Consider the following 18,713-nt stretch of genomic DNA (forward strand, 5'->3'; position numbering starts at 1 on the left):
CTATTGTACTGAGATAATCGTAGATGATCTCAGTCCACATTTTCTAGACTTTGAACTTTTTTAGCAAAAATAGTTAAAAGTATTTCATTCATTTCCGACTCAAGTTCATCTTTTAAAATCTCATTGGTGTCAGGCAATTTCTTATTTTGGAAAGAATTTGCGGAACACTGATGTTCTGTTCCATGTTGGTCTTCCCTGGTTGAATTATGTTCATCATTTTCTGAAGGAGAAAGATGTTTTATTAAGCGAAGTATAATTTTCACTATAGTATCTTTACTGAGTCTAGGAGAGAGCAAAGAGTGGGGATAAAGAAGAGAGCAAAGAGTGCAGTTAAGGAATTTTGCACGTATATAAATGCAAAGAACAGAAGAACAAATCAGATTGGACCCTTATGTAATGGACGTGGGATAGTATTAGATAACATAGCTGAAGTTGCAGATGAACTCAACAGTTACTTTGTGTCAATGGGATATTATGGAAGTGAAGTTGAAAAAAATGTAATTAATGATGTTGAAATTTCAAATGATTATTTAATGAGAACTTTCGCACCTGCAGGCGAGTAAGACTCCTGTGGTTGTTGGCATATACCCTATAATCTTAAAGGAGGCGGCAAGTGAGTGCACTGAACTATTAAGGCTAGTTATGAGAGCATCACTGGACAGGAGAGATTCCGTTCGATTGATGTAAATTGGAAGATAAAGGTGGTTCTAGGAGTGTACTGACCGGCCAGTCTAACTTCAGTAATAGGGAAAATCATGGAGGCAGTGATCAAGGGTAGAATTCAGCATCATTTAAATGGAAATGGAATTCTGTAGGATATGCAGCATGGTTTTGAAAAGGGAAAATCATGTTCAACAAATCTGGTTAGCCATTTTAACAGGTCACTTGTGAGCTGGATTTAGGAAATAATTTCGACATTGTTTATTTAGATTTCAGCAAAGTATTTGACTCAGCCCTACATGAGTGGTTACTTTATAAGTTGGAGCAGGCTGGAATCATAGAGAAAATCCTTAGATGGGTAGCACAATGGCTTGAGGGCACCAGGCAGGTTGTGATAAATGGTTATTCCTCAGATTGGGTTAATGTAAGTCGTGGGGTTCCCCAAGGATTAATATTAGGACCACTGTTGTTTTTGATTATCTTAAATGACATCTATGAATGGATGGAGGGTGTGAAATCTAAACTTGCAGATGATGTAAAGATTGGTAGAGTAGTTAATGATCGCCGCCAAGCAGAACTTCTTCAGAGTGACTTAGATAGACTTCTGGGATGGTCAGAAAAGTGGCAGCTATGCTTTAATTCAGCAACAGCAACCCCAAGTGTGTAAGTTATTTTGGGGAACAGCAACCCCAAAATAACTTACACACTTGGTGGAGTTGAACTAAAGTCAGTAGTAGAGGAACAGGACTTGGGAGTTACGATACAGTCAGACATGAAGTTGTCCGAGAATTGTGGACAAGTTGCAATGTTGCACGGTGTCCTACTGATGATTTATCTAACATTTGCTAGTAGAGATAACAACATCATAATCACATAAAGGTGATTTTATAACCTTTATGTGATTAAATTATGAACAATTATTTTTTTTAAATTAGTACAGAAAAACCGGTATTTTTTGTTTCAATACTGGAAAAAAATGACAGGGACCACGGGATCCCGGTATTGTAAGCCCTAATCGCACCTAATTGTCATCAAAATTTATTGCACAAAAATGTTTTTTTTTTCTCGAATACCTGTATTAATACTGATATCCCGGTTTCATAAATTAAAAATTATAAAAATACTGATTTTTGACCAGTATTGTGAGCCCTACTATGGAGTATGCATTATTTCTGGGGCATAAAACATTCCAAGCCAGTTCTGGTTGGCTGGACAAATTTAATGAGCATCATGTCGTGGCTTACTCGAAAAAGTTATTTCTGATGAAAGTGGAGTTGCATTCGAAGAAGACTACATGTTCTCCATAGATTTATCTAGGTATGTCTTTTGTGATACTGTTACCCATAAACTAATACATATATTTAACAAATAATACTGTGTGTGTGTGTGTGTGTGTGTGTGTGTGTGTGTGTGTGTGTGTGTGTGTGTGTGTGTGTGTGTGTGTGTGTATTACCATTGCAATGGCACTAGCCCATAAATTCCATATATTGATGATCATCAACATACTATATACCTCATATTACACACACACACACACACACTGAGTGGACAGAAATCATGGGATACCTACCAAGTAACGGGTAGGCCCACTTTTTGTCCAGATAAGGACAATCACATGGCAAGGCATTGAGTCCACTAGTTCATGAAAGCATTCCACAAGTTCCATGGAGTTTTGCTGACAAGGCTAGTAGGAGCCAGATGTGTTCAAAGCCGCTAAGTGAACCTTTTTATTTATTGATTTGAAATTATTGTTTTTGTATAACTTTTGATTTAAATTTAGTAGTATAGTTTTTTGGTGATTTGCTGCCACCATTTTTTTTTTTTTTTTTTGTATTGAAACAGCATATACTGGTAAGTTTCTATGTAACTTGTAGCAGTGTAATCAGTATCAGCAGAGGATTATAAATCATAAATTATAGCACTACTTATGTGATTAATAATTTAATTTATCATGTAAATCATAATGTACGACAGTAATATTCATAGAGCTTTTAGAATCAGTGATTTGGCATAGATAGCTAGCAGAGAGTTCGAACTGCATGGGTGGCAATAGATGGTTAAATTTATCTATTATAACTGCTTAGATTTTACAAACGTAATTATTATTATTATTATTAGCCATAAGGTGCAAGGGAGCCTGAGGCTTATGCTGCACCATCCAAAAAAAAAAAAAAAATTCTGAATTACCCCGAGTGTGTGTGTGTGTGTGTGTGTGTGTGTGTGTGTGTGTGTGTGTGTGTGTGTGTGTGTGTGTGTGTGTGTGTGTGTGTGTGTGTCAGAAGTAGAAGGGAATCACCAAGAAAGAGAAGAATGATGATATCCAGCTTAGGACCCTGGGTGTGCCAAGCCCATACTCACCAGATGAGAGCCCCTGGGGTTATGTTATAAATTAATACATATAACTTGATAGGAAATACGAAATTCATATAACGTAACAGTTGGAGATAAAACTCAATGCTGAAATATATATACACACACACACACAGACAATTATTATCAGTGTGTTAGGTAGGGAAGCTGAACTCTCAGGTGTAATTACCCTGGAAGAATTGAGAGCACCTGTATGCCAAAAAACAAATTACGCGAAATAAAATTCAATTAACATAAGCATAATTAATGTAAGTACCTAAAGCCGTGGGTCCTAGGACTTTAACTACTTCTTCAAAGGGTCAGCAGCGAAAATCGTAGGAGCCACTACAATAAGCCAGATCTCTGTTACTGTTATGATGTACACATTAAAGTATACGTATACATCATAGCCGACCCGACAGAGACCAAAAGGAAGAATTAAAGAATAAAAAAGAAATAAAATTTAAAGAATATAAAATAAAAATAATAAATAAATAATGTTAAGCCAAAAAGCTAAGATCATGCCGATAGAATCGTGTGAAAAAAGAAAGAATTCTAGAAGATGAAAGAGATCTAAGAGAGCAAAGCAAGAAAAGTTACTGTGTGTGGACTGGAAGAGGATTCTATCGGCATGATCTTAGCTTTTGGCTTAACATTATTTATTTATTATTTTTATTTTATATTCTTTAAATTTTACTTATTTTTTATTCTTTAATTCTTCCTTTTAGTCTCTGTTGGGTCGGCTATGACGTATGCATATACTTTAATGTGTACATCATAACAGTATCAGAGATCTGGCTTATTGCAGTGGCTCCTCCGATTTTCGCTGCCGACCCTTTAAAGAAGTAGTTAAAGTCCTAGGACCCACGGCTTTATGTACTTACATTAATTATGCTTATGTTAATTGCATTTTATTTCGCATAATTTGTTTTTTGGCATACAGGTGCTCTCAATTCTTCCATGATAATTACACCTGACAGTTCAGCTCCCCTACCTAATACACTGATAATAACATTTTTGGCTATATTTCATTATGGTTGCCGGTTTTTTTTTACGATTTCTGTAGTATCCGGGATCCATAATCCAGTCTAATATTTTTAATTTTTCATTTTTAATACCTTTCTTGTTTGCTAAGACTTTCAGTAATTTCATTACATCTCATCTTTATCATCATTATATATATATATATAGTGTTATAACTGCATTGGGATATAAGTTTAGTGTTATATTTTTGTATTGAAATTGAAATTGAGTTCTGCTATAATGTGGTACAGGTTTTCCTAAAAATCTCTGCGTTATGATATTTCACACATTAAAAAAAAAAAGGGCTTATGGGAAAAATAAGGATAGGTGCAGAACACTAAAAAAAAAAAAAAATGTTCAATCTGGTAAGTAAAACACTAAAAAAAAATTAGCAACCCAATAAAATTGCTAATGCAGGATTAAACATCTTAAATTTGTAATAAATAAATAAATATTTCAGTATATATAACACTTCACCTTGATTAGATATGAAGTTTGTTTGATTGATATTTCTGTTCACTGATATTTTCTTTATTTTTATTTATTTTTTTTTTATTGTAAAATTTAAAACAGTAAAAAAGATAAGCAATCAATAATGATGAACACGGGAAGCACAAATTGCACAAGTGAGACAAGTTTACGAAGCTTAAAAAATAGGAACGAAGAGAATATTCTATAAATTTATTTGTTTTTTATATGATTGAAGATTTCATGGAAGGGAAAACACATTTCACCATAATTACGTGAAAATCCACACAATTCCAGCTAGCGGTATTATTGCAAATGCAATAAGATCTAGTTTACTACCTTTATAATTAGATTTCACAAATTGATAAAGCCCAATAAACTGGGAATTACAAATTATCATATAGTAGTGACCACTACCATAAAAAAAAAAACAAAGGCTACTTTTTTTTTTTTTTTAGGGTTGTAAAATTTAAAACAAACAAAAATAATAAATAAATAAAATAAGCAATCAATAATGACAATCACGGCATGCACAAATTGCACAAGTGAGATACAGAGTAACAAGCAAAAAAATATAGGAAAGAAGAGAGAAGATTCTTACAATTTATTTATGGTTTTTTTTTTTTTTATATGACTGAATATTTCAATGAAGGGGACACATTTCACCATAATAACGTAGAAACCCACACAGTTCCAGCTATTAGTGCAAATGCAATAAGATCGAGTTTACTACCCATTTATAATTTAGATGCACGAACAGAAAAGCCCAGTAACCCGGAAGGTGCAAATTGTTTAATGGTAGTGACCTCCAGAAATGTGCTTTAATTTCTGGTGAGTTCACATGAAGTGATAGTGTGTTTCCCCCTTAACCTTGTGAAGTTCTTTTCAGAAAATTTCATTTTGACCGTTATCATGGTGCCGACTAAGAGAATAAGTGAGCACTACCAGTAAATCTATCAACAAAAGGAATGCGATCGATTTGGATCAGAAAATTAAACTAATAAGGATGTATGAAAATGGCCAAACATTAACAAGTATCGCACGGAATTCAGATTTGTTGATAATAATATAGTAGCAATATGTTATTAGTCATTCCCGAGTTACGTAAAATTCGACGAAGTAAAAAGTCTTGGAATGTATCCCTTATGTATGTCAGGGTCTTTTGTATTTTTGGATTAACTGGGAAATTGATTATCCGGGATTTGTTTTTTACCATCTATCCCAGAAAATCAAGAGTCTACTGTATATGCATCTAAAAAATTTATTCGTATTCTTTGTTAATATGTTTGTTATAATTTTGTCAGTGTGACAGTTATTTATCCCTTGAAATAAACATTTGATATAATTCTACTTGTTTCTTTAGGCGTATCCATATCACTAATGAAACACTGAATTGTCTGAATGGTGATTAGTATTAGTATTAGTAACGGCCGCATGGTGCAAAAAAGCCTATGGCTTATGCTGCACCAGCCAAAAAAAAAAAAAAAAAAAATCCGAACAAAACAATGATAAAAACAAAAAAAAAAAAAAAAATAAATAAATAACTAAATAATAATAATTAATAAATAAAAAAAATAATAATAAAATAAAAAATAAATAAAAAGGAAATTAAACCTATCATCCTATGCGCTTCCCTTACCCGAAAGTACTATCCAGATGACCTTTGAATTTCCCCAAACTGTCGGCCTCTACCACCCAGGAAGGCAACTTATTCCAGTAATTTATAACTCGCTGGCTAAAATAGAACTTCCTGCAGTCCAATCTAAACATTTCCCCTCGTAACTTGAATTTATGTCCCCTAGTTCTAGCATCATTTATAATCTTGAAAATTTCGTCCTCATTCATTTTACTGATGCCTCTCAGAGCCTTAAACACCTCAATCAAATCTCCTCTAAGAGACAGGGCTCTCCTCTGAGAGCCCTGTCAATCAATTCGGCCCTGGAAAGATTGTGCCGGGCTCAAGGGGTAGAATTTTTTTCAGCCTGGTCTGTACTTGTTAACAGGAGAGACTGCTTCTACAGGGATGGGATACACTTAAATAGAAAGGGTGCAAGAATGTTTGCTGATGCTATCGAGGCAATGTTAGGTGGGTCGGAAAACTGCTAGATTGGGGGGATACAAGGACTAATAGATTAACAGTAGCCACTGGCAGAGGTGAAAGTGATTCTTGCACTGCTTCTATTGGAATGAGCCGCAGCCTGGAAAATAAGATGCAGGATATTTCAGAGACTGCTGGGAATCATTGGGGTACAAGTAAACACATGGGTTGTGTTAGGGTAGCTAAGAAAAAGAACAGGTGCATGTATACTTGTGTGTACACCAATGCTAGGAGTTTAGTAAATAAATTTGATGAATTTGAGGTATTGCTCAAAACATCAAAGGCAGATATTGTGGGGGATTTCAGAGACGTGGTGTCACACAGATATAAGAAATGCAGAACTGGAATTTGGGGAGTACAATGTCTACAGAAAGGATAGACAGGATAGGAAGGGAGGAGGGGTTATGCTATTAGTTAAAAAACACATAAAATCCAAGGAAGTGAAGCCAGTCGACATCGCTGGACAGTGCAGTGTCGAGTCAGTTTGGTGTGACATAAGCATTGGGAGATCAAAATTGAGAGTAGGAGTGTGCTATAGGCCTAATGACTCTGATGAGTATAATAAGAAACTGTTCGGAGAAATAGAGTGGGCCAGTAAATCAGAGAGTCTTATAATGGGGGATTTTAATTTCCCAGATATTGACTGGAATTTGGGGGCTGGTCACTCACACAGTAGCAAGGCTTTTGTGGATTTATTGGATGATTGTTTTCTACATCAGCATGTTCGGGAGGCAACTAGAGGGAGTAATACTCTTGATTTGATTATCAGTAGTGATTCTTCATGCATTAAGAATCTGCAGATAAATGAACCACTTGGTGGCAGTGATCACAGTGTGCTGAAGTGGGAGTTACTCAAAGAGGTAACTACCATTAGGGGTAAAGGGAAGGGGTATTGCTTTCGTAAAGGCGACTACAATGGACTGAGACAGTATTTAAATTCTATACAGTGGGATCAACTGATGATATTGCCAACAGCAAATTCAAAATGGGAAGCATTCAAAGAACTTATCGTGGAAGCTACTAGGCTTTACATACCAACTAAGAAATATTGTTCAAGGTTTAGGCCTAAATGGTTGTCAGATGAACTAATGAGGCATATGGCAGAGAAGAAAAATGCATGGGATACATACAAATTAACACGTGACACGGACGCCTATGATAGATACAAGTTGATCTGTAACCAAGTTACAAAGGAGGTTAGGCAGGCGAAGGCAGATTACGAAAGATCCTTGGCAAGGGATGCGAAGAAAAACAGCAAAGAGTTCTTTACTTATGTAAACTCTAGAAGGAAGGGGATGAATCAGATTGGTCCACTTGAGATCGATGGGTCAACTGTTGATGACCCTGCTCGGGTAGCTAACAAACTAAATGAATATTTTGCATCGACATTCACACATGAGGAGTTATTCAGCGAGGGGAATGCCAGAGGTGTATTCAATTCTAGCAGTAAGCTAGAGAATCTTGTAATAACTGAGAGCAAAGTGGAGGAGAAATTGTTGAAGATAAACACAAGAAAGGCACCTGGGGTGGATGGGATCTATCCAGTTATATTAAAGGAGGCAGCAAAGGAGGTAAGCAAACCCTTAGCCATAATTATGAGAGCTTCCTTGGACTCAGGGGAGGTACCCATTGACTGGAGATGGGCAAATGTGACCCCAATTCACAAAGGGGGATCAAAGGCTGACACAAGTAATTATAGACCTGTGAGTTTAACTTCTGTTCCCGGAAAATTAATGGAGGCACTGGTGAAAGAAGCTCTGCAGGATCATCTAGACAAGACTTCAGTTATAGCTAGGACACAGCATGGTTTTGTTAAGGGGAAGTCTTGCCTGACCAATTTGATTGGATACTATGATGCAGTCACAAAAGAACTGGATGCAGGGAATAACTTTGATATTATATACTTGGATCTTAGAAAGGCTTTTGATACTGTTGCACATGGAAGACTGCTGCACAAATTGGAGCAGTGTGGCATTGGAGGCAAGTTGCTGCTATGGATAAAGGGGTGGTTGAGGGGGAGAAGACAGAGAGTGGTAATCAATGGACACTGCTCATCGTGGACTAATGTTATTAGTGGAGTCCCTCAGGGTTCAGTATTGGGGCCTTTATTGTTTTCTGTATTTATAAATGATATTGATGATGGTATATCAGGCTTAATGTCCACGTTTGCAGACGATACGAAGGTTGGCAGGGTTGTCAAGGACACTACTGACACTATGCTGCTGCAACAGGATTTGGAAAGGTTGAGCAGATGGGCTTCGAGGTGGCAAATGAAGTTTAACATTGACAAATGTAAAGTACTACATATGGGAAACAGCAACCCCAGAGCAGCGTATCAACTCTGTGGTACTACACTGACAGTGGTAGAGAATGAAAGGGACCTGGGGGTGGTGGTGCAGGCAGATATGAAGTTCTCTGAGCAGTGCAGACGAGCTGCAAGAGTAGCTCATGGTGTATTGTCAATGATATATAGGAATTTTTCTAGCAGGGATAAGGAGATTGTTATTCCCTTGTATAAGGCAATGGTCAGGCCACACCTAGAGTACTGTATACAGGCCTGGAGGCCTCATTTCAGGAAGGATGTAGAGCTGCTGGAACGAGTACAGAGAAGGGCAACTAGATTGGTGAATGGGACAAAGGGGTTCTCTTACGAAGAAAGGCTTAAGTTTTGCAAATTACAGTGTCTGGAAACTAGGCACCAGCGGGGTGATCTGATAGAGGTGTACAAAGCCTTGAATGGTTTGAGCATGCTCAATGCTGATGGGATTCTTCCTCTAGCTCAGAAAAATCACCTGAGAAGGCATAAATTCAAATTGAGGAAAGACAGATGTAGGATAGATGTGCGGAAATTTGCCTTTAGCCAGCGGGTGGTTGGTGGGTGGAACAGACTTCCATCCCTTGTCGTGGAAGTTGATAGCCTAAATAAGTTTAAGGCTCAGCTGGACATGTATTTCGAACGAACAGAGGGGTGAAGTGGAAGTGGTTATTTTTATTTATTTATGTTACTTTTTTTTTTTTTTTTTTTTTTTTTTTTTGGCTGATGCTGCATAAGCTTGCTTTCTTGCATCAAATGCCTCTACTAATGTGCTAATGCTAATGCTAAGGTGTCTAGTTTCCAAACTCTGCAACCCACATATTCGAAGTCTTTCTTCATAAGGACGCCCTTTTGCCGATCTCACCAGGCGAGTTACCCTTCTTTGCACCCTTTCAAGAAGCTCGATGTCTTTCTTCAGGTGCGGTCTCCATACTTGAACACAGTATTCCAAGTGTGGTCTAACATAAGCCTTATATAATGGGATTATCACGTCCCTATCTCTACTTGCAAAAGTTCGATAGATCATCGATAGGACACCATGGGCCTTCCTTGCAACCTGTTTACAATGCTCAGAGAATTTCATGTCTGACCGTATCGTAACACCCAAGTCCCTTTCCTCCAGTACTGGGTTTAGTTGAACTCCACCAAGTGAATAAGTTTTTTTTGGGATTACTGTTTCCCAGGTGTAATACCTTACACTTTGTTGGATTAAAGCACAGCTGCCATTTTTCTGACCATTCCTGAAGTCTATCTAGGTCTCTCTGAAGAAGCTCAGCTTGACAGTGATCATTAACTACTCTTCCAATTTTAACATCATCTGCAAATTTAGACATCACGCCCTCTATCCCTTCATCAATGTCGTTTATGAAATTAAAAACAACAGTGGTCCTAATACTGATCCTTGGGGAACCCCACTTCTTACCTCAACCCAATCTGAGGAATAGCCATTTATCACAACCCTCTGCCTCCTGCCCTGAAGCCATCCTTCTATCCATCTAAGGATTTTCCCAGTGATTCCAACCTGTTCCAGCTTATAAAGCAACCGCTCATGTGGGACTGAGTCAAAAGCTTTGCTGAAATCTAAATAAACAATGTCGAAATTATTCCCTAAATCCAGCTCGCGAGTGACCCTTTCAAAATAGCGAACCAGATTTGTTAAACATGATTTTCCCTTTACGAAACCATGCTGAGTATCCTTGAGAATTTCAATTCGATCCAAATGATCCTGAATTCCACCCTTGATCATTGCCTCCATGATTTTCCCTACTACTGAAGTCAGACTGACAGGTCGATAATTTCCAACTTCACTTTTAGAGCCACCCTTATGTATGGGAGATACATTTGCACTTTTCCAATCCAAGGGAATCTCCCCAGAGTCTAATGATGCTCGCATAATTAGCCTCAATGGTTCAATGCACTCGCTTGCCGCCTCTCTTAAGATTATAGGGTATATTCCATCAACTCCAGGAGCTTTACTGGTCTGTAGGCTCGAAAGTTTTTTCATTAAATAATCTTGCGAAATTTCAATATCATTAATTACATATTTTTTAACTTCGCTCCCACAATTTCCCTTTGCCACAAAAGGCTTTTCATTTGTAAATATCGATGCAAAATAACTGTTGAGTTCATCTGCAACGGCAGCTGGTGTATTTATTACTGTCCCCTTTCCCTTACGTAAAGGTCCGATCTGGTTTGTCCTGCTCTTCTTGGCATTTATATATGTGAAGAATTCTTTATCCCCCCTCTTTGCTCTGTTTGCTAGTGATTTCTCATAAACTGCCTTTGCCTGTCGAACCTTTTCTGTGGCTCTATTACACATCACCTTGTAGCTGTTATAGGCTTCAGTACTTTTTATTGTTCTGTAACCTTTCCATGCCACCTTTTTCTGCTCAAGTAATGCGGCAACTTCACTAGTCATCCAACTTGGAACCCTCCTCGTGGAGTATTTTTTTAATGGTATATACGCATTCAAGGCATCTGTGATTAATGTTTTAAAAGCGTACCACAGTTCAATTGTATTCATTCTCTGCGCGATATCTACCCAGTTAATAGAGGCCATGTAGTACCTGAAGGCATCGTAATTTCCTTTTCTGAAATTAAAACCCATTCCTTTGCCTTTTACTTCTGCTACCTCTCTCGTCATCATCCACCGTAGAACTCCGTGATCACTTCCTGCTACTGGTTCCTCTACTGTCAGCCCTGTTATGTCATCTGATTCATGTGTGATGATGAGGTCTAGGATATTCTTTTCTCTAGTACTTTCCCTGACATGTTGATACAAATAACAGTCATCTAGTTGATTTAAAAATTTTGTTCCCCATGTCGAGTTTCCTTCCCATTTACTCCAATCAATTAGAGGCAAATTGAAATCACCCATAATAAGGCATTGACGCTTACTTGCCCATTCCATTTGCATGTAGAGGCTTTTGTCATAATCTTCACAATCACCTGGTCTGTAGATTACTCCTACTCGCATTATACCTTTGTTTCCAACTATCTCACACCATACAGACTCTATACTAGCATGTGAAACATCTGAATCCGGGAAAGCTATCGTCGCACTCAGGCTGCTTCTGATAAGAAGCATTACCCCACCACCCCTTCTATCTAACCTATCCTTCCTAAATACATTATACAAGCCGTACTGAAACTCATCATCCCCAATTTCCGGGTGGCACCACGTCTCTGTAAGCCCTATTAGGTCCGCGTTACTTGTTTTAACCAGCAGTTCGAATTCGCTCATTTTATTGACGACACTTCTAACGTTACTGAATAAACAATTAAGATTTACTGTTCTTGTATATTTAACAACCCTAACACAACCCTTGAAGTTTTTTAGGCTCTCTTCCCTGATATTAGCTACCCGCGCACGTGAAACGTCTTTGCCCCCAGAACATCTAGATAACACGTCCAGTTGGGGTAACAGATAAGAACTCTTAAGGTATGTGCAAGAGTTACATTGACCAATATTATTAGATAAACGCGTGTCAGTATTACCCACATCCCCCCTAACTAGCAGTTTCCCTGAACCTTTAAGTATCCTCAATAATACTGGCAAAAATTTTGCACCACCTTTGTTTAAGTGTATCCCGTCTCTACAAAACAAATTCCTTCTACCTACAAGTGTGGGCCATGCTGATAGAAATTTACCCCCTAAAGCCTTGCAGATTCCTTCAAGTCTTGAGTTAATCCACAAGGCTCTTAACATATAATCCCTCCTATCGTGTCTGGGCAGAATTGCAGACACATAGACATTATGGCCTAGCTCACGACATTTCCTCAGCATGGTCCTGTATTTTTCCAACAAATCGTCAGATCGTGTACGTTTAATGTCATTTGTCCCCACATGAATAATAATATTTTCTTTACCCCCTTTAAAATCTGACAGTCTGTTGGTGACATCATCAATAGTTGCTCCCGGCAGACATACCCTGGTTCTCCTCCACCTATCTTTATTACAAAAAATATTCCCCGTTTCCCTGACAATGGAGTCTCCTAATAAAACAATGTCCTTTTTAACCAGAGTAGTTTGCACTTGGTTTTTCTGTTTTGAGGCTCGAATCGGGTGTGCATCACTTGGTAGATTGCTGGAGTTTTGAGTCCCTGACGAGCTCCCAGATGCATTATTTTCGAGGGCAAGCACTCGTTTTTTCAGGGACTCAAATTGTTCCATCAGTGCACCAAATTGTAATTTAAGATCGGTGCACTCCTTACATCGATCACAAAGAAAAGAATCCCCAGGTGAGGTAGGATTAGTCACCAGGTCGATCTTGGAAAACATTCCACAGGTTCCACAACGGATTAAATCATGACTCACCCGTAAATCGCCATCTGCTATTTCCGTGTGAGTCACGATACCCTGTGACATGTTTAAGGCAGATCTCGTAACTACCATTATAAAATTAAATAAATATCAATGAAAGTAACTTTAAAAAATTTATATCTATAATATTATTAAAATCAAACAGTTACAGGAAAACCTATAACAAAATAATCCAACAATATCTAAATAAATCAAATATTTAAAAGCACTATCCAAAAGTAAACCACTTAACTGAGGAGCCCTGTCTAAGCGCGTCCGCTCACCTCGAATGCCAACCTCGAAAAAAAATAATTTTGTCGAAAAAAAAAATGTTATAATTTTGTCAGTGTGACAGTTATTTATCCCTTGAAATAAACATTTGATATAATTCTACTTGTTTCTTTAGGCGTATCCATATCACTAATGAAACACTGAATTGTCTGAATGGTGATTATGAAGTTGAACCAGGCAATGGTGGTGAACGTCACATATATCTTCAAGATCATAATATAGAGACATTTCTTATTGTGGAAGATGAGAAAAATCGCCTTTGTAATGTTAGACCCCACCAAAATTCCAATATGAATAGTGTCTCAAAGGAAATGAGAATGATGGGACATGCTGATGCTCATAACATAGAGAGGTATTTAATGGTTACTGTTTTTGTATAAACATTTTCTTTAAAAAATTTCTAGCTCCTTTGACTAGCTTTTGGTTTCTTACTTGTGAGCATGTGGTGTCTGGATGATTTTTACAATAAATTGATATTAAGTTACAAGTCAAAAGGGGGAGGTGGGATATTTAATGAGTTTGTTGAAGGACATGTTAAACACACACAGGGGAATTTTGTTTGGACGAATGACACTGCTCTATGGGAAACTAAAAACTTTATTTTATTTTTGTAAATAACAGCTGACTGGTGAGAAAAGCTTATAATACAAATTTTAAAATAATTTCATGAATATATGAAGGGTTTCCAAAAAGTAAGGTAACACATTTTTTTTCTTAATAATGGTGAAAGGGAATGAGATGAAATGTGGTCAATAGATTGACCCGTTAATAACATTCAAAAAGACCACCAATGCAGTATTGAGGTACTGTCGCCTCACAGCAAATTCCAGTTGCAAAATGGCGGCTACTGTGCGAGGGTGGTCCAAAACAGGTGTTCGTGAAGTTATTCGCTTTTTGCAAGCAAAAGGGTCTTCAAGTGACTTTTGCCATACACAGCAACCGTGAACTGGTTGCTGTGTATGGCGAAAAGGTGATGACAAAGAAGCAGGTGTTTTTTGGTGCAATGAATTTAAAGTCGGCCATGTTGACATTGAAGATCGACATCAGGTGGGTGGGCCTTCATTGAGCAAGACAGAAGACAACATTTTGCCCATTAAGGGTATTGTTCTTGAAAACAGGTGAGTGAAACCGCATGAAATTGCAAAAATAGTGAATGTGAATAAGTTGACTGTTCGAAATTGTTCACAATGTCCTTGGCTTTCAAAAGGTGTGCTGCCACTGTGTTCCCTGACAATTGTCAGAGGAAGACAAAACAAAATGCATGGGGATGTGTCTGGAGAGCCTGTTGTGATACAGTGACGAAGGAGAGGATTTTCTTGCTCACATAGTCACAGCAAACAAAATGTGGGTTCATCACTTTACTCCAGAGAGCAAACAAGACTCCACGAACTGGAAACATCCACAATCTCCGGTGCACAAAAAATTCAAAACTGTTCCCGGTGTCCGAAAAGTCATGGCCACAGTGTTCTGGGATAGCCAAGGCATTCTGTTGGTGGATTTCTTGCCGAAGGGAGGAACAATCAATGCACAGTTTTACTGTGCAATGTTGGAAAAATCAAAACCCAACATTCGACGCAAACGACCAGGACTCCTAACAAGCGACGTGATTTTGTTGCACAACAAAGCAACTCCACACACTGCCGACACTACTCGTAAGGTGTTGTGCTATAATCATTGGGAAACTCTGTCACATCCTAGACTTAGCACCTTCAGACTTCCATTTGTTCAGCCCTCTGAAAAAACACCTTTCAGAAAAGCATTTCACCACTGATGAGGAAGTTCATCAGGCGGTGTGATGTTGGTTACTGCGTGTGGGACTTCTTCATTACTGATATTGATAAACTGATCCATCGTTAGGACAAGTGCATCAATAAAACTGGAGACTTTGTGGAGAAGTAGTGCGTGTTCACTTATTTCTTGGTGTGTGATTTCAACTTCATATTATTAAACATCATTGAGAGAGAAAATGTGTTACCTTACTTTTCGGAAACCACTAGTATTTAAACAGTATAAAGGAACACCTCACTATGTAATTTGATCAAATACATAATTACCAATGATTAGACCCTATCCTAGGGATTTTCAACAGGGTACTGGTAAAAAAAAACCCTGCATGTTGCACTGACAAGAAGTAAAGATAAATTGTAGAGTATAACATTGACTAATGGCTACACTGCAGACAGAGGTGAAACTATAAATTCTGTCATCCTCTAGTAGATTGCCATTAGTACAAGCAATTAGTACTACTTGACTGCTTTGGCCTGATAGCAGCGATAGACCAAGTGGTATTGTAATTTCACCACAAACCACATGACAAAGAAGAAATGACTATCCAGGATCTTCTGGTGAACATGAGTAAAGGTGGGAGGCTGCTATATTCATGAAATTGGAGATTGCTAGATGGGAAGTGTTTTTTTTCTAGTGCTGTGACCTGCATTGCATGCCATTCAACCTACACATAAACAAATTTAAACTATATATTGTCCAACCACAAGAAGACTGACATTGTAAAAACTTTATTTTTAAGATTTATAGTACAATAAATTGCAAAAAGTAAAAATGTCATTTTTCCTAGGCTACACTTGGAGCGCACCAATCTAGAATGTCATTTCGGAGGGAAAAAAAAAAAACCTTTTTTTTTTTTTTTTTTTGCACCAATCTAGAATGTCATGTCGGAGGGAAAAAAAAAAAAACCTTTTTTTTTTTTGTGGATGACTGAAATATTACAGTTAGCATTTAGCTTTTTTGGAAATTTAAATGTAACCAAACATTTTTGTTTGTGTGGCAACTTTCTGGAACAGACTTCCATCTCATGTGGAAGTTGATAGCTTAACTAAATTTAAGGCTGAGCTGGATAAGCATTTGGAGTGAATAGTTAAGTGAAATGGGAGGTTTTTTTTTTTTTTGCCTAATGCTGCATAAGCTTGCTTTCTTGCATCGTATGCCTCTGCTAATGCTAAAGCTATAGTGGCTGAAGAGACATAAAACACCATACTTTTCTTGTTCTGGACTATGTAGTATGGTTTCAATGTAGTGCATTAGACCAGAATTTGCCATCCAATTAGTTCTAGGACTTTGAGTCTATTTCCAGTCATACTAGAAGGAAATATCTAGCCATATCATCATCACCAAACTCTGTTGATGTTTTGGGAATGCAGGTCACTGATAATACAAATTAGTACTACATAACTATCAGACTTCCATTCACTGTTTTCTTTCATACCGTACAAACGTTCTAATAAACATTAGATCTTTAGTTCTAGGGATAAAGATGTAACAAAAACTAGATCTTTAGTTCTAGGGCTAAAGATCTAAAAAAAATTAATCTTTACTGCTAGTCAGAGTAAGCCCTCTTTCCTATAATGTTTGCTTGGCACTGCCAGTGCTCTTTGTTTGCCTCTGACCCATTCTTTCTTTCTTTTTTAGCATTAGCATTAGTAGAGGCATTTGATGCAAGAAAGCAAGCTTATGCAGCATCAGCCAAAAAAAAAAAAAAAAAAAACACCCACTTCCACTTCACCCCTCTGTTCGTTCAAAACACCTGTCCAGCTGAGCCTTAAACTTATTTAGGCTATCAACCTCCACCACAAGGGATGGAAGTCTGTTCCACCAACCAACCACCCGCTGGCTAAAGGCAAATTTCCGCACGTCTATCCTACATCTGTCTTTCCTCAATTTGAATTTATGCCCTCTCAGGTGATTTTTCTGAGCTAGAGGAAGAATCCCATCGGCATTGAGCATGCTCAAACCATTCAAGGCTTTATACACCTCTATCAGATCACCTCGCCGGTGCCTAGTCTCCAGACACTGTAATTTGCAAAACTTAAGCCTTTCTTCGTAAGAGCACCCCTTTGTTCCATTCACTAATCTTGTTGCCCTTCTCTGTACTCGTTCCAGCAGCTCTACATCCTTCTTGAAATGAGGCCTCCAGACCTGTATACAGTACTCTAGGTGTGGCCTGACCATTGCCTTATACAATGGAATAATCACCTCCTTATCCCTGCTGGAAAAATTCCTGTATATCATTGACAATACTCCATGAGCTACTCTTGCAGCCCGTCTGCACTGCTCAGAGAACTTCATATCTGCCTGCACAACCACCCCCAAGTCCCTTTCATTCTCTACCACTGTCAGTGTAGTACCACAGAGTTGATACGTTGCTCTGGGGTTGCTGTTTCCCATGTGTAGTACTTTACATTTGTCAATGTTAAACTTCATTTGCCACCTCTCAGCCCATCTGCTCAACCTTTCCAGATCCTGTTGCAGCAGCAGCATAGCGTCAGTAGTGTCCTTGACAACCCTGCCAACCTTTGTATCGTCTGCAAACTTGGACATTAAGCTTGATATACCATCATCAATATCATTTATAAATACAGAAAACAATAATGGACCCAACACTGAGCCCTGAGGGACTCCACTAATAACATTAGTCCACGATGAGCAGTGTCCATTGATTACCACTCTCTGTCTTCTCCCCCTCAACCACCCCTTTATCCAAAGCAGCAATTTGTCTCCAATGTCACACTGCTCCAATTTGTGTAGCAGTCTTCCATGTGCAACAGTATCAAAAGCCTTTCTAAGATCCAAGTATATAATATCAAAGTTATTCCCTGCATCCAGTTCTTTTGTGACTGCATCATAGTATCCAATCAAGTTGGTCAGGCAAGACTTCTCCTTAACAAAACCATGCTGTGTCTGAGCTATATAACTGAAGTCTTGTCTAAATGATCCTGCAGTGCTTCTTTAACCAGTGCCTCCATTAATTTTCCTGGAACAGAAGTTAAGCTCACAGGTCTATAATTACTTGTGTCAGCCTTTGATCCTCCTCTGTGAATTGGGGTTACATTTGCACATTTCCAGTCTATGGGTACCTCCCCTGAGTCCAAGGAAGCTCTCGTAATTATGGCTAAGGGTTTGCCTACTTCCTTTGCTGCCTCCTTTAATATAACTGGATAGATCCCATCCACCCCAGGTGCCTTTTTTATGTTTATCTTCAACAATTTGTCCTCCACTTCCCTCTCAGTTATTACAAAATCATCTAGCTCACTGCCATAGTTTAACTCACCTCTGGCATTCCCCTCCCTGAATAACTCCTCATGGGTGAATGTAGATGCAAAATATTCATTTAGTTTGTTAGCTACCTGAGCAGGATCATCAACAGTTGACCCATCAATATCAAGTGGACCAATCTGATTCATCCCCTTCCT

At 38.1% G+C, this 18,713-nt stretch overlaps 1 protein-coding gene across 1 annotated transcript in view; it reads left to right on the forward strand.

Annotated features, from left to right (window-relative positions):
• The window catches only part of LOC150090504 (adenylate cyclase type 5-like), a 238,812-nt gene that overhangs the window by 90,024 nt on the left and 130,075 nt on the right, over window positions 1–18,713 (forward strand). The window contains exon 6 of the mRNA XM_090378243.1: window positions 13,622–13,858. Coding sequence (XP_090234369.1) covers window positions 13,622–13,858 — 237 coding nt within the window. The remainder of the gene's footprint in view (window positions 1–13,621; window positions 13,859–18,713) is intronic.

Source organism: Mastigoproctus giganteus, chromosome 1 (genome assembly GCF_048544385.1).
Source record: "Mastigoproctus giganteus isolate SK-2022 chromosome 1, ASM4854438v1, whole genome shotgun sequence".
NCBI classification, from domain to species: Eukaryota; Metazoa; Arthropoda; class Arachnida; order Uropygi; family Thelyphonidae; genus Mastigoproctus; species Mastigoproctus giganteus.